The 17,199-nt window shown below is 45.2% G+C and overlaps 1 protein-coding gene and 1 pseudogene across 1 annotated transcript in view; both read right to left on the bottom strand.

Annotated features, from left to right (window-relative positions):
- Positions 1–6,224: 6,224 nt before the first annotated feature.
- Positions 6,225–8,467, bottom strand: LOC105809125 (annotated as a pseudogene).
- A 427-nt stretch (positions 8,468–8,894) lies between these two features.
- Positions 8,895–17,199, bottom strand: part of LOC105809117 (uncharacterized protein CXorf49-like) — a 35,658-nt gene continuing 27,353 nt past the window's right edge. The window contains exon 5 of the mRNA XM_012642868.1: positions 8,895–9,082. Within this exon, the coding sequence (XP_012498322.1) occupies positions 8,895–9,082 (188 nt within the window). The remainder of the gene's footprint in view (positions 9,083–17,199) is intronic.

The following is a 17,199-nucleotide window of genomic DNA, read 5'->3' as shown; positions in this document are numbered from 1 at the left end:
GTGCCGTTTGAAGCATGTTTACACACACATATCCTCCTAAAAACTCTACGAGATAGGTTCTATTTTTATTCCTCTTTTAAAGATGAGGAAACAGACTCAAAGAAGTTAAGTAACTTGCCCCAGGTCAAACAGCTAATAAGTGACAGAGCCTGGATTTCACACCAAGCTGTCTGGCTTCAAAGTCCACACTTCTAACCGACCTGCTCTACTGTCTCTGGGAATACATTTCATCTTGTGGATACCATTCCTGCTCCCAATAGGATTTGAAAAGGCCATTACGTGAATTTAATAGGGGCATAGGACGCCCGAAGCCGGCCTGGGCTGTGGGTCTGGGGCGCTGCTCATTATCCAAATCGCCAACCTGGTCTCGGGAGCAGTGTGGGGACGAAGAGGAGACTGAGTGGGGGCTGGGGTGCAAACCAAGGCAGGACACCTTCACGGACCAAGGGACTGCCTCAGGCACTGCACACTCAGGGGCCGGGACAGAAGATGAAGGACAAGAGGTCTAGGAGTCAGGAACTGGAGGTGGTTACCAAGGAAACAAACAGTGTGGTAGGGCTCGAAGCGGAGCCTGTCTGGTTCCAGAAAAACAAACAAAAAAAGCAAATGATATTTTTTCTTCTTTTCTTTTCTTTCTTACTTTTTTTTTTTTTTCTGCAGCCCAGTTCACAAGGGCAAGTGATATTTTTAAAAAGTCAAGATTTTTAAAAGGATGGCTTAGGACAAACCCTCCATGGAACTCAGATGAATTTTTAGCATATTTGCCAGTGAATAGCGGTCTTTCACATAACTCCCTGGGGTATTTATACATCACTGTAGCTCATAACACAGCTAGAGAAGTGCCGCTGGTGAGAAGCGCAGGGTGATGGCATGCTTGAGAGGATGCGGTGGGGGGTAGGGAAAGCGAGCCTGGAACAGGGGAGATGGTTTGGGGGCAGGTAGGTGCCAGGAGACCAGTTAGAGGGTGGGAGGGTGTTAGCTAAAGTGAGGGTAGCAGGGGTGGCAGGGAGGGGAGAGAGAAGGCGATTTAGAGCCGAATCCGCAGGATCGATTGGCTACCCCAGCCTCGTCTGCCTCTAGCAGGCCTCCATCCATCTTCACCGTGAGGATGGCACCCACTGTGGGCCATCGGCTTGCCCCCTGGCCCTCAGGCCAAGTCTGGGAAGCCCTGCGTAAAAGGAATCTGTTTAGCCTCATTGAACCCCAACTTATTTGACAAGGAACCTTTACTTTGTCACAAAAGACCTATTCCTATCGCTGCTATCACTATCCCCAAATGAAAGTTGTCTGCAGGACACACTTTATTTATTTTATTTTATCTTTTTTTTTGAGACAGAGTCTCACTCTGTTGCCTGGGCTAGAGTGCTGTGGCGTCAGCCTAGCTCACAGCAACCTCAAACTCCTGGGCTCAAGCAATCCTTCTGCCTCAGCCTCCCGAGTAGCTGGGACTACAGGCATGCGCCACCATGCCCGGCTAATTTTTTCTATGTATTTTTAGTTGTTCAATTAATTTCTTTCTAATTTTAGTAGAGACGGGGTCTCGCTCTTGCTCAGGGTGGTTTCGAACTCCTGAGCTCAAACAATCCTCCTGCCTCGGCCTCCCAGAGTGCTAGGATTACAGGCGCGAGCCACCGCGCCCGGCAGCAGGACACACTTTGGCAAACACTAGCTCAGAGAATGAAGGCTGTTCTCCTCGCCTGGTCTCCAAGGCCTTCCTTGATCTGGTCCCAGCCCAGCCTGATTCTCCACTCTGCTTTGTGCATCCTATATTCTAGCCAAACTGGGCCCCGTGCTGTCGAAAACCCGCCCCAAGTTTCCACTACTTGGCGGGTCTGTCTGCCTGAGGTCCGCCCACCATCCAGGACACAGAGATGCAGCTCAGAGCCATGAAGGAATATAAAGTCCCTTTAGCTGGACTCCGTGGCTCTGCCTGAGGGCCCCAGGTGACGGGGCAGGCCAGAAAGAAGAGGTGAGGAGACCCTGCGGAAGAAGCAGGAAGTTTCAGTACCCCATGCCTGCCTTCCAAATATAGAAGTAGGCTGAAGCGATTCTGCAGGGTAAGTTTCTGGCTAGAAGTGTCCTGTCTGATCTCCTGCCTCCAGCCTTCTCGCCCTCGGAATCATTGATTCCACTGGGAATTAGCGAATGAGTGTAGAAAGGCCAAGGCAGGCTCTAGAGGATTCCAATGGGAGTCTGACTGGGTACAGGAACCATGTAGCACGGTAGTAGTCAACGGGCTTTGTTTGGCGTCAGATAGGCCTGGGTTTCAATCCCAATCCCATATCGGCCAATTAATAGCTATGTGATTTGGGAAAATTACCTCACTCCCCTGAGCCTCAGTTTCCTCATCTGCAAATAGAGATTATATCTACTTTATATGACAAAGATTAAATGGTTGTTGAGAGGACTATATGAGATTAATTTAGGTAAATCACCTAGTGAAATGCCTGGTCCTCTCTGGTCACTCTCTAGCCTGTTTTATATTCTTCGTAGCTTCACAGCATTCATCACCACCTGCTGTTCATGTGCTTATTTGTTTATCGACTGATTACTCCGTTAGAATGTAATTTTCACAAGAGATGTAACTTCGGTTTTTTAATCGCTATATGTCTAGGACCTTGATAGCTCCTGACACATAGTAGGTGCTTATTTAATCATTAAATATCTATTTAATATTCAACAAATAAATCTTTCTTGAGTGAGTTTGAAAATGAATGGCTAGTAGGTTCTGAAAGGGCAGGTAAGTGACGGAGCTGTAGGGATGAAAGCTACTCTCTCACGCATAAAGGTCTTGCCCGCACGTAACCCACAGTGCTGGGAGTTTGGTGTATGACCGCTGGCGGCGTGTGTTCCGGGGAGCACTTGTTCAGGGTCTGTATTTGGAAAATAATGCCTGCAAGCACAGGAAAGGTTTCAGGAAGTTCTGCCGTAAAGACAGTCGCCAAACTCATTTGGTCACTGTATTAGCTTCCTAAATTACCCCAAACTGGGTAGCTTAAAACAACAGAAAATTTTCCTCTCAAAGTTCTGGCGACCAGAAGTCCAAATGCAAGGTGTCAGCAGGGCCGTATTCCCTCCAGAGGCTCTAGGGGAAAATCCCATTCTTTGCCTCTTCCTGCTGCTGGTGGCTGCCGGCCGGTGTCCCTTGGCTGTGACTGCGTCACTCCAATCTCTGCCTTCGTCTTCTCATCGTCCCCCTCTCTTCTGTGTGTCTAGTCTCTCTGTCTTTCTCTTAGAAGGACACCTGTGATGGCATTTAAGTCCCACCCAGATAATTCAGGACCCTCTCCTCATCTCAAAATCGTTAACTTCCTTACATCTGTCAAGCCTTTTTTTCAAATAAAGTAACATTCACAGATTCGGGGGGTTAGGACTGAACCTTAGGAGCCGTTATCAGCCAACCACAGTGACTAACTCCTCTATTTTTCACAACTCCCCTGCTATCCCGACACAATATATTTTGAGAATTGGTGACTTGGGGAAAATGGGCTTTTAAAAAGAATGGGGTGGAGATGGGAGTAGAGTGCTGGAAGAAACAACTCGGAAATGTAAAAGAATGTACTTGCAGGCGCGCCTCAGCCCGGGAGGGATGGCGCTGGTTATGGCCGCGCTCTCCTGCTCCTGCTGATTCTTTCCGCGTGTCAAGGACTGGGACAGCACACAAAGACATGGAGAGGTAATTATGCCTAATGGAGAGTAATGACTACGCTGCGCTTCTCGTGTAATTAGGCCGGGGATGGTGTCTGGGTGCGGGTGGTTTTCAAGAGCTCTCCAGGTAATTGTAATGCACATCAAGAGCGGAAAACCACTAGACAATAGTGTTGAGGCACTGAGAATTTCAAAACAGCTGTTAACGGATATTATCTTTAAGAGTAGTGACATGGTTCATAACATTGACATCAATAATTAACCCTCTTGACCTTCTCAGTGAGATAATATAGAGAATGTGAAAGAGCCAGGAACACTGGCTGCCGTGGGGGAGAGGGTGCTCAGCAAGTGTGAGGTGCAGCAAAAGGCACAGGAGAAAAAGTGTCGCTGGAGCCACTGGGGTTTCACGGCCTCAGCCCCTGGATGGAGACTACAGGGCGGGGAAGGTGAGGACACAAGGAACCAGCAGAAAGCTGCCAGGAGTGGCCTGGAAGAAGAAAGAGATTTTTTTTTTTTTAAATGAAAGCCCTTGGCCTGGGCCAAGTGGTTAGTGGCCCCTATTCCCTATTATCCCGGAGGATCAGGACAACCCTGCCAGGACTGCTGAGGCTGGGGATGGCTCTCTGCAAGAGAAGTTGACCTTTAGGATGGGCCAAATGCTTTCAGTGCCAAAGTATTAAATACACACGTGAGATTCAGGCTAACTGATATGAGGTCTCACAAAGGACTGACTTACACCTTTTTGAGGTTGGCACTTCCAAAAAGGAATACTCCTTTCTTTCTCTACTGAGTCTTACCCAGGGCTTTCCTAGCCACAATCTCCTTAAGCCTCCCAGCTGCCTGGGGAGGTCAGCCTAGAAGACATTGTTTTTTCTCATTTTTCTTTTGAGACACAGTCTCACTCTGCTGCCCAGGCCAGAGTGCCATGGCGTCAGCCTAGCTCACAGCAACCTCAAACTCCTGGGCCTAAGCGATCCTCCTGCCTCAGCCTCCCGAGTAGCTGGGACTACAGGCATGCGCCACCATGCCTGGCTAATTTTTTTCTATATATTTTTAGTTGTCCAGCTAATTTCTTTCTATGTTTTTAGTAGAGACGGGGTCTTGCTCTTGCTCAGGCTGGTCTCGAACTCCTGAGCTCAAGCGATCCTCCCGCCTCAGCCTCCCAGAGTGCTAGGATTACAGGCGTGAGCCACCGTGCCCGGCCTCTCATTTTTCTTTACTGAGGTAAAATATACATGACATAAAACTGACCATTTTAACCATTTTTCTTTTTGGACAGGGAATCACAGACACATTTTAGTGATAGGCAATGTATTCTTCACATACCGAATATCACATTTAACCTCAATAGTAGCAACTTAAACCATTTCAATATATTGAAAGGATAAAATAGGACGATAGCTTTGAAGCTGTTTTTGTAAACTTTAAAATTATAGATTTTTTTAGATTATTTTGAATAATTATAAATATCAGGAAGAATACTTAGTCCATTTATGTTGCTATAAAGGAATACCTGAGGCTGGGGAATTTATAAAGAAAAGAGGTTTATTTGGCTCACTGTTCTGCAGGCTGAACGAGAAGCCTGGTGCCAGCATCTGCTCTAGCGAGAGCCTCAGGAAGCTTTTGCTCATGGTGGAAAGCCATGGTGGAAGGCAGAGGGGAGCAGGCACCCTACAGTGAGAGGAAGAAAGCAAGAGAAAGAGAAGGGAGGTGTCAGGCTCTTTTTAGCAGTCAGTTCTCCTGGGAAGCAATAGCAAGAGAACTCCCTCATTATGGCTGGCCAGCACCAAGCCATTCATGAGGGATCCGCCCCCATGACCCAAACACCTCCCGCCAGGCCCCACCTCCAGCATTGGGGATCAAATGTCAACGTGAGATTTGGAGGGGAAAAACATCCAAACTATATCAAGTGCACTATTGAATTTTATTTCTGAGTCTTGGCCTTCTTCCCCCGCCATTATGGTGTGGGGTAAGAACTGTATGTCAATACGGAATCAGACTCTTTGTTTTGAGTCATTAAATTTATTTATTTTTTAATTTTTAGGGATTTTAATGTGTGGTCTTTATTTACAACTTTATTGGCAAAAAAAGAGGAGAGAAAACTTTTAAATAGTTTAACACAGGGAATTGTAGCTGATTCTGTCAGATAAAAGTTGTTCGATTTTAAAGGTCCATCTAATTGCCCAAAGATATACAATACTGAATCTCCATACGCAGTTTCCTTTTATGAGGTACAGCGCTCTTGTTTTAGGAAGTCTTTTAAACATATAAATGCAAAAGAAATTAAGTCACTCACGAAAAACTGTGTCAAATGAAGGGTATTTTACATGCAAATTTATGTTGTTCTTGGTAATAACACATGCCCAATGAAAACCAAAAGCTGAGAAAGCACTTACACTGCCTACTTGAGTGGACAGTTACAACAATCAGTCGTTTTCTGCAATAACCATTATATTTTCAATTTATCATGAACTACTCTGAACTTACTACAAGATGTAGCCGAAGTCAGAAGAGAAGACGTAGGGAGAGGATTCCATTTTTTTTTTTTTTTTTTTGGAGGAGGCTAAGGCCTCCAGAATCAGCATGGGAAATAAACACCCTGTTCATTCTAGGCAGAAAAAAATTAATGCAGTCAATCTCACCTCATGCTGAGCTGACTTAATTTTTTCATTGACTTATATGATGTCATTCTTCTAAATCAAGTGTGTTTAATTCTTCTTCTAGTTCATCCAAATCTTCCCCAGTAAAAAGATTTTCATCAACAAGAACAGCATCAATGGCTCCATTTTCCTGTCCCTCGCCTTTGTTGTCCTGTCACAAATCACTGCTTTCACCATTTTCAACCCTACTTCCAGAGGCTTCACTTAATTTGTTTTCATCTTTATCTGAAGTATATGAGCTGAATCTTTCAAGACTGGCTACAGTAATACCCGTCTCATCTACAACTCTTGGGATATACAGGCTTAAATCTATGTCATTTATGCTCACTGGATCATCATCCTCATCACCACCTGTTCCCTGGGTGTAGCGGGTATCATCTGCTTCCTCCTCCTCCTCCTCATCAACCAGTTCAGGACGAAATGCAAACACCTCTCAGCCACCGATCACTACTGCTTTCCCTGCTTTGAAGTTGGCTTTCCTTCTTTCCCTTCATTTGACACAGTTTTTCGTGAGTGATTTAATTTCTTTTGCATTTATATGTTTAAAAGACTTCCTAAAACAAGAGCGCTGTACTTCATAAAAGGAAACTGCATATGGAGATTCAGTATCGTATATCTTTGGGCAATTAGATGGACCTTTAAAATCGAACAACTTTTATCTGACAGAATCAGCTACAATTCCCTGTGTTAAACTATTTAAAAGTTTTCTCCCTCTTTTTTTGCCAATAAAGTTGTAAATAAATTCCACACTTTAAATTCCCTAAAAATTAATAAATAAATAAATTTAATGACTTGTTCAAGTTTATCAATCTTTTCTTGTCTTTTCCTTTTCTTCTGCGAACTAAAATAAAATCTTAAGGCTCATCCCCCACTGGCTGACTGAATGGACCCCCTCTTGGCCAAGGGGATACCCTAAAACTAAATTGCCTGCCACGAGGAGGGAGGTCAGACATGCCTTATCATGCCCCCCTCCCTTCTTGGAGACACCCTTTGTAACCCATTAACAGGCCTAAGGGGGCCAGGGATGGACAAATTAGCCAGACAACTAAAAATATATAGAAAAAATTAGCTGGGCATGGTGGCGCATGCCTATAGTCCCAGCTACTCGGGAGGCTGAGGCAGGAGGATCGCTTGAGCCCAGGAGTTTTTTTTTGTTTTGTTTTGAGACAGAGTCTTGCTGTGTTGCCCGGGCTAGAGTGCTGTGGCGTCAGCCTAGCTCACAGCAACCTGTTTATTCTTGAACAAACATCACCAAACAGCCCCCAGCAAGAGGAGGAGGGGGAAAGAGACAGGCAAGTTCCTGCTTGGAATTTTCTGTCCAGGCTAGATCTGAGAAGTGGGCTTCCTGCAAGCTGCATGGCCCTCACTTACTCCATCCCTTCCTGCTACTACCAGCATGTAGAAAGCAAGTACCTCGCCAAAGCTTTGCATGCCAGTTTTTAAAACTCCTTAGATAAGTGGCTGACAAAAGTCCTGAGGGCAATCCTACCTTCCTTGTCTGCCTCTGAGGACTACCAGCCCATACAACCATCATAAAAAGGAATTAGGCTGGGTGGCTCACGCCTGTAATCCTATCACTTTGGGAGGCCAAGGCAGGAGGATCGCTTGAGGCCAGGAGTTTGAGACCAGCCTGAGGAACATAGTGAGACCCCATTTCTACAAAACAATAGAAAAATTAGAGGGGCATGGTGGTGCATGCCTGTAATCCCAGCTACTGGGGAGGCTGAGGCAGGAGGATCACTTGAGCCCAGGAGTTTGAGGTTGCTGTGAGCTACGATGACGGCACGGCACTCTAGCCCGGGAGACAGAGCAAGACTCTGTCTCAAAAAAAAAAAAAAAAGAAGAAGAAGAGAGAGAGAGAGAAAAATAGAAATTCCCTAAGGACTGGCATTAAACCTTTGAGAGGAATTTCAGCCACAAGTCATACTCCATTTGGTGTTTCAGCTGCGCTGTAACCCAGGCAGTGTGTCTCACCAGTCTAAGCCGAGGAGTGTGGGAAGGCGCGGAAGCAGCAGACCCGCAGCCAAGAGTGGATGAGTGTCACAAGTGCCGGGCGAGAGCAGGATGTGCCGTTGAAGATGCCCCTGTGGAGAAGCAAGCTGATGCTTGGGCAGGCGGTGCGTCCGGCAGACCGTGTTGCGTGTCCACCCAACAGCCATGCCCCTCCCCACTCTTTCCCACTGGACAGACACACCCTTCTGCCACAGCAGAGGATGGAAATGCCAGATACTCACTTTCCCAGCCTCCCTTGCAGGTAGGAGTAGCCATGCATGGTGACTGCGTTCTGGACAATGACACCTAAGAGGAAATAAGCTGGAGGGTCCAGGGAAAGGGCTTCCTGTGTTAAAAAGAGAAATAGGTGAGGAGTATTCTTCTCCCTAGCTTCTCGTCTTTGGACGCGGTTGTATGAAGTGGCATCTTACAGCTGTGATGTGATGTGACAAACCTGAGGACAAACATGCTTACCAAAGTCGGAGGATAGAAAAAGTCTGGGGTCCTTGATGCAGTCTTTGAGCTCTTGAAAAGCCCTGGGGCCGCTCTGGACTTAGGAAGTGAGATGGTAAAAATCCCTGTCACTTCCTGCTTTTACTTGTAGCCCGCAGCTTCCTGGCTGACGCAGTAGCAGCGCGGACCAGAGGAAAGCCGGGGCCCGCTGGAGTTAAGTGAGGCAAAGGTCATGAGGCTGGGGCCAGGGACCGCACGGCACAGGGTCATGTCTGAAGTGAGGAAGGCCTGGGCTGTACCTTTTATGGCCACATGAGTAAAGAGGTTGACTAGGAAAGAGACAGCCAGATTTGTCAGTCCAGGCTGGAGTAGGCTATTCTGTGATTAAAAAAAAAAAAAAAAAGCCCCAAAGTGTTATCCAATCAGAACTTTTATTTCTCACTCACGTTAGATGTGCAACACAGGCTGGCAAGGGCTTTGCTCACTGCAGCCACCCAGGGCCCCAGGCTGATGGTGGCCCCATCTCTGCACACAATCTCATGCTCACTGCAGTGGTGGGATGAGGACGAAACGAATCGCACGCTGTCTTTTAGCACAATAACTGCCGTGTAAGTTGTGTTTAACTTATGCTAGTTCCGAGCCCGGGGCCTCACGAAGCATATGCAACTCACACGTCTCCTCACCTTGGGGGCTGCGAGAACAATTTTCAAGCTGCATATAACTCGCACACAGAAAACAATAAAAAATAACAAATTTTTCATTAAATTAGAAAGGATCGTTTTGTTTTTTGAAGTTTTCATTCATTTTCATAATAAAACACCGTGACCCCAAGGAAAAAATTTTTTTCTCTAGTGTGGCAGTCAATGTGTTAAAGCTTCATTGGCCAAAGCAAGGCACACATCCACACCTAACTGCACAGGAGGCCCGGAAGTGCAGTCCTGTCACAGGCTCAGAAGGAGAACCTTTTGTAAATTTAGCAGCTGTGAACGCTTGTCTCTAGTCAAGACTTCGCTTTTTGATGGCTCGGAGGGCAAGGGGAAGGCATGGACTTCTAAGAGCCCATGTGGCCAACGCCAGAGGCGGGCCATCCTCCGCCACCCTCAGGCAAGGGAGCAAACATGATACCAGGCACGCTCAGGGTTACCTTCCAGCCCTGGCATGGAAACAGTTACACTGGAAATAATGACAGGAAATTAAAAAGCATTATTTTTCCTTTGTAGGCTGTATTTGTTTCCTACTGCTACTGTAACAAATTACAACAAATTCAGTGGCTTAAAACAATACGAATTTATTATTTTACAGTTCTTTCTAGGTCATAAGTCTGAGATGAGTCTCAGGTGTTGGCAGGATTGTGTTCCTTCTGGAGGTTCCAGGGAAGGGTCTGTTTCCTTGCCTTTTCCAGCTTCTGGGGGCCACCCACATTCCTTGGCCCACAGCCCCTTCCTCCATCTTCAAACCTGGCGATGCCAGGCCAAGTCCTTCTCACACTGCCATCTCTCTGGTTCGTTTACTCTGCCTCCCTCTTCTGCTTATGAGGACACTGTGACTACATCGGGCCTACCTAGATAATCCGGGACAATGTCCCCATTGCAAAGTCAGCTGATTGGCAACCTCAATTCTATCTGCAACCTTAATTTCCCTTTGACATGTAATATAATATATTCACAGGGCCTGGGTTAGGAGGTGGACATCTTTGGTGGTGGTGGAATTATTCTGCCTACCACACAGGCCTAGGAAGAAAAGGGTCTCCATCCTAGGAGGAAAAGTGACAATGTCACCTGGGAAAATCCCTGTGAATACATGATGGGTGGCTATAGAGCCATTTAAGTATTTTAAAGTTAGATTGGATGTTGGCGTTTTCAAATTAAGTATTTTAAAATGTATCGGTAATATTGCTTTATTGTGATGTTGCATCAGTTTTAATTATCCCACTCCACAGCCAATCAGCTCATCCCTTTAGGTACCATAGGCTGAAGCCTGTATTTTCCCTCTTCGGATTTTGCCCTTTCTCCCTGTGCCTACCAAATGAAGCCAGCTCTGTGCTTGATTGCCTCGGGAGGTATATAGCCTGGACAGAGGGAGGAGAGGGAGGAAAGAGAACTGGGTCCCCAGGCCCTGCTTCTCGGTAGCACTCTGAAGAGGTGCTAATTTCCCGAAGATGAGTGGCCCCCTGGTGTGTGCAGGGAGACGCACCAGAAGCAATGGGCTGCCAGCTGCCTGACCGATCTCCTCACCTCCCACAGAAGCAGCAATGAACAGGGGACGATGAATGGCTTAGTGGAAACTTACAAATGACAATGACAGACAACAAGATCCCTTCCCACCCCCCCAGAATGTCTGGCACTGTGAAAGGTCCTACGAACTTGTCTTGACATTAGGGAGGCAGGAACTGCAAGAATGACTCAGGTAGAATTTCCCACACTCTGCTGAGATGGGGCACAGAATCGAAATTAAATTCATTTAGAAAATAATAAAGAGAGGCGATGTTTCTTTATAGAACTAGATTTACAGTCTGGGACTAATAACAAGAAAGACACACATTTCCATCTACCGAGGAATCTGGGCACAGTAGAAGAGAAGGCAGAGGGAGCCATGCATGGTACATGAGAAGTCACAAGCTTAACATGAAGCTTTGGATTTTCTTTATCCACATCAGAGAATACAATGCTTCTTACAGAGCAGTTTATATGCAATAGCATTATCAGAAGACTGAGAGAGAGTGAAAAATAGTCGGGGTGCTCTAGAGACATCTATATAAATTGGAACGGCCTTTTTGGAGAGCAGTTGGGCAGTATCTAGGCAACACCTGCATCTGCTATGAATCAGCAACCTCCGCAGCTCAAGTGCTCAGAAATGTATGTAACAAGGATGTTCTTAAATAGGTTCTCTCCTCTTTAGCCTTCCTCCCGGGGCTCAAGCCGGCATCTCTCAACTGGCCCACTGCGACAGCCTCTCCCGTCTGATTGCCCTGGGCCCAGTCTTGCCTCACTATGGAAAGATTGCTCAGATTACAAATCTAATCATACCACTTCCCTCTTCAAAACTCGACAGTGCTCTCCCCCACTGCCCTCTGTATATAGGCCGATGCCCTCAGCTTGACACACAAGGCCCTATGGCCTGGCTCTTTAGTCAGGGCCCAACTTTCCAAGGGTACTGCCAAGTTTGTTCACCAAATGGGTCAACAAGCCCTTCTTCGTGCGTCTGTGCATGTTGTTCCCTAACTCTGCCCTAACTCAGTTGCCCCTTATCTGTCAGGAGTCTCTTCCTTTCGGAAGCTGGCCTCGAACCCCAATGCAGTACTAGCTGCTTCTCCTCGGTGCCCCCCAACATAGCTTGCACCAGGATAGAATAGAAATCAGCATATTGGATTATAATTTTTTTTTTTTTGAGACAGAGTCTCACTCTGTTGCCCTGGCTAGACTGAGTGTCACGGCGTCAGCCTAGCTCACAGCAACCTCAAACTCCTCGGCTCAAACGATCCTCCTGCCTCAGCGTCCCGAGTAGCTGGGACTACAGGCATGCGCCACCATGCCTGGCTAATTTTTTCTCTATATATTTGTCTAGTTGTCCAGCTAATTTCTTTCTATTTTTTTAGTAGAGATGAGGTCTCGCTCTTGCTCAGGCTGGTCTCGAACTCCTGAGCTCAAGCGATCCTCCCGCCTTGGCCTCCCAGAGTGCTAGGATTACAGGTGTGAGCCACTGCGCCCGGCCAGGATTATAATTTTTTAAACAATTCTTTCTCCTCCAGTTAATGAATTCCTTGGAGGTGCAGACTACTCTTAGTATCTCTATATTCCTGCCAATTTGTAAGATTCTTACTAGTTCTCTCCAAGGGTGTGGCTGCAGGCCCCCAGGGCTCCTCATTCTCCCAGACCACCTCATTCTGGTGTCAGTCACCTCAGGTGGAAGGTACTAGAGCTAGAGATTAAACACTCAGGGGTGGTGTGGGCAGTAAGTTCTACTTTCGCTCTATTGAGTCAACAAAAGAACACGGTATGTGGACTGCACGCCCGTATCCATCACTTCCTGTGTGATCATGGACAAATCAGTCTTCGAGGCCCTGTTTTTTCATCAGTAAAATGAGCAAAATAATAATAGCTACCCTCAGAGACTGTTGTGAAGATACCGAGAGATGAAGTGAAAGTGTTCTGCGAATTGTCATGTGTTTCACACTAATAACCTCTAAAGAACCACTTTAGTTAAAAGTGGTCCAGAGAAAGAGATAATAAATTATGTCCCTAACATAGGAACCTGGTTCATACGGATTAAATCCCCTTTATTCCTTTCCCGATGTTTAAATTAACTTCATGCTTAATTCCGTTTCAACCAGCCTTTACCTGCAGGACGTTGTCCTTCTCTCTCCATGCAATCTTTTTTTTTTTTTTTTTGTAAATGTAGGATCATTTGTAGCTTGATGGCCTCTAGACAGGATGAAATAAATTTAGTTAGAAAATTTATAAGGACTGGTCCCAATATAAGAATTCCCAGAATGCAGAGTAATGGGGCGACCAAGCATGCCATCTTTTTTTACCTCATTCCCAGCTCTTATCCTCACTGAGAGTGAAGCACCACGTTCCCATCGTGACATGATCACGTGGATATTGGAGCCACAGATCAGGGTTCAAAGCCCAACTCTGCCATTTCTTAGCTGTGTCACTTCAGACTGGTTACTTCTCAGTGCCTCAGCTCCTTCGCAAAGAAGATTCAACGACACCCCGTAACTGTTCCTTTTGATTTCAGTCATCTCCACCTCTGTTCTCATTCAGCTTCCCACACATTTAATCACACCTAGGATGCCTTTTTCTTCACTCAATCATAGTTTCATTTGCAAGATTTTAAGCTGGAAATTCTCTTTTCTGAGTGTAACCTCTGGTTCTTTCAGTTCTCTTCCTTCCACCAAACTCACGCTGCCTTCAGCTTGGGTTCTAGCCCCTCAAGCTGTCCTCATTCTCCCAGGCCATCTTTATGTTGTCTCAAGTCACCCCCCACCCCGCCAAGCCACAACTCCATGGCCAGCTGTTTCCCGTGTGCTCGCCGCTCCCTCTCATTCCCACACTTCCTTTCTTTGGATAATCCCCAGGCCTGGATAACCCTCTGCTTACTGTTTTGGCTTCTGAACGTCCAAGTTTGCAGGAGAAAAAGCCCTTTTCTCCTATGCTACAGGAGCACCGTCACTGCCAGAAAGTCTCTCTGCCTCTTCCTGACCTCTGCTTGCCATGGCTGGGGAACAACTGTCCCCTTCATTGCCAGCGCCTCCTCTCCCAGTGCCCTGACTTCCACTCCGCAGTGCTTCCTCCAGGCCTTGCCCCAACAATGACCCTCCATCTCATTTGCCTCTTCAGTTGTTCTTTCTACATCTCCTTCCCCTCAGCACATAACACACTCAGATCTCCTCCATTCTAAAACCACCTTCTCAGCTCTCCACACCAGATCCCACCCTATGCTGACCCATGAAGTATCTTCAAAGAAAGTCTACACACACTCCCCAACCTGTCCCTCACCTGTTAATCCTTTACAATCCAACTTCTGCTCCCGCCACTCTGCTTGATCACCAACCTAACAACCACTAACCTAACGACCTCCCAGCTGCCAAGCTGCCAAGCCCAGACGGCAGTCTTCATCCTCTGTCTAGCACTTGGCACTCGGGCCCACCTGTCTTTTCTGAAACACTCTCCTTCCTTGATCGCTGTTGCTGCTTTACTGTGGTTTTACTGCTGTATATTCTCTTCCTCAAGCATGACGCTCTTCTCTCAACACCACTAACTTGGTGAACACCTCTACGCTCATGGCTTCAACCAGGGCTTGGCAGACTTTTCTTAAAGGTCAGAGAGTAAATCTTTTTTGCTTTGTGGGCCAAGAGGCAAAAATCAGGGCAATTACGTAGGTGCTTATATAAACATTCAGAATGTAAAAACATTTTCGTTTGCAAGCCATCCAAAAACAAGTGGTGGGTTTGATTTGGCCTGTGGGCTGTAGTTCGGCAATCTCTGGTTTCAACCACCACCTCTAAACAGAAAACTCCCCACTTGGTGCCTTCAGCTCCCACCTCTCTCTAGACTTCAGATCTGTGCTTTAATTGCCTACAGGGCTTCTATATTTTGCTGCCCCACATGTACCTCCAATTCAGTGTGTTCAAAGCAAAATTCATCTCTCCGCAAATTGCTTCCTTTTCTTGAATTCCCCATTTTTGCTAGTGGTTACATAATTCTCTCAGTCACCCAGGTCCAAAATCTGTCACTATTGACTTTTTCCTTCCTCTCTAAACTATTGACAGTGTCACTTCCTAACCATCTCTTAAAAATCCCACCTCTCCATTCCATAGAGTCTGTCGTGGTCCCAGCCCCCAGCATTTCTTGGCTAAATAATTGTCGCAGTCCCTCAGTGGTCTCCCTGTCTCCAGTCTGTGCCCCTCTCAAATCGAGGCTCTGTACTGCAGTCAGGGATTTTTCTTTTTTAGGTCCTTTTCAATTTTTTGGAGGAATTTCAGGATAATTCTTTAAATGTTTGGTAGAATTATCCAGTGAAGCCATCTGGTCCTGAGCTTTTCTTTGTTGGGATATTTTTGATTACTGATTCAATCTTCCACTCATTATTGGTCTGTTCAGATTTTTTATTTCTTCATGACTCAGTCTTAGCAGGTTGTTTATTTCTAGGAATTTATCCATTTCTTCTAGGTTATCGAATTTGTTGGTATACGATTGTTCATAATATTCTCTTACATAATCTTTTTTATTTCTATGGCATTGGTTGTAATGTCTCCTCTTTCATTTCTGATTTTAGTCAGAGTCTTTTCTCTTTTTTGTAAAATCTAGGTAAGCATTTGTCAATTTTGTTGCTCTTTTCAAAAAACTATTAGTTTTATTGATGTTTTTCTATTTCATTTATCTCTGCTCTAATCTTTATTATTTCCTTCTTTTCCTTTAGGTTTAGTTTGTTTTTCTTTTTCTAATTTCGTGAGGTGCAAAGTTAGATTGTTTATTTGAGATCTTTCTTTCTTTTTTTTTTTTTGAGACAGAGTTTCCCTTTGTTGCCCAGGCTAGAGTGTCAGCCTAGCTCACAGCAACCTCAAACTGCTGGGCTCAAGCGATCCTCCTGCCTCAGCCTCCCGAGTAGCTGGGACTACAGGTGTGCATCACCACGCCCGGCTAATTTTTTTCTATATATTTTTAGTTGTTTGGCTAATTTCTTTCTATTTTTTAGTGGAGACTGGGTCTTGCTCTTGCTCAGGCTGGTCTTGAACCCCCGACCTTGAGCGATCCTCCCGCCTTGGCCTCCCAGAGTGCTAGGATTACAGGCGTGAGCCACGGCGCCCAGCTGAGATCTTTTTTAAATATATGCATTTACAGCTGTAAACTTCCCTTTTAGCACTCCTTTTTCTGCATTCCGTAAGTTTTCGTATGTTGTGTTTTCATGTTCATTTGTCTTGAGGTATTTTCTGATTTCCTTTGTGACTTCTTCTTTGACCCATTGGTTGTTTAAAAGTGTGTTGTTAAATTTTCACATATTTGTAGATTTTCCAGTTTTCTTTGTGCCGTTGATTTCTAATTTCATTCCATTGTAATCGGAAAAGATACTTTGTATGATTTCAATTTTCTTGAATTTGTTAAGATTTGTTTCGTGGCCTAACTTGTGATCTATCCTGGAGAATGGTCCATGTACACGTGAGAAGCTGTCGCTGGGTGGAATGTTCTGTATATGTCTGTTAGGTCCAATGGGTCTTTAGTGATGTTCAAGTCTGTTGTTGATCTTCTGTCTGGTTGTTCTTTCCATTATTGAAATTGGGGTATCAAAGTCTCCTATTATTATTGTGTTACAGTTTATTTTCCCCTTCAATTCTGTCAAAGTTTGCTTCCTATATTTAGGAGCTCTGATATTTGGTGCATAGATATTTATAATTATTATGTCTTCTTGGTGAATTGACCCCTTTATCATTATATAATGTCCCTCTTTGTGTCTTTTGACAGTTTTTGATTTAAAGTCTATTTTGCCTGATAATAATACAGCCACTCCTGATCTCTTTTGGTTCCACTTGCATTTTTCCATTCCTTCACTTTCAGCCTATGTGTGTCCTTAAATCTAAAGTGACTCTCTTGTAGACATGATATAGTTGGATCCTGTTTTTTTTTCAGTCCATTCACCAAATCTACATCTTTTGATTGGGGAGGTTAATGCATTTATATTTAAAGTAAGTACTGATAGGGAAGAGTCGACTACTGCCTTTTTGTTGATTGTTTTCCGTGTGTGTTGTAGCTTTTTCATCCCTCCTTTCCTCTCTTACTGCTCTCCGTTGTGTGTCATTGACTTTTTTGGTAGTGATATGCTTTGATTCCCTTCTTAGTTCTTTTTGTGCATATTCTATAGATTTTTTTTGTGGATGCCATTGCAATTACATAAAATGTTTTAAAGTTATAAGATTCTATTTCCTACTGATAAGAACTTAGCTTCC

Source organism: Propithecus coquereli, unplaced genomic scaffold (genome assembly GCF_000956105.1).
Source record: "Propithecus coquereli isolate 6110/MARCELLA unplaced genomic scaffold, Pcoq_1.0 Scaffold101, whole genome shotgun sequence".
Taxonomy (NCBI): domain Eukaryota; kingdom Metazoa; phylum Chordata; class Mammalia; order Primates; family Indriidae; genus Propithecus; species Propithecus coquereli.
Note: the sequence above shows the minus strand (reverse complement) of the source record. Positions and strands in the feature narration are given on the sequence as shown.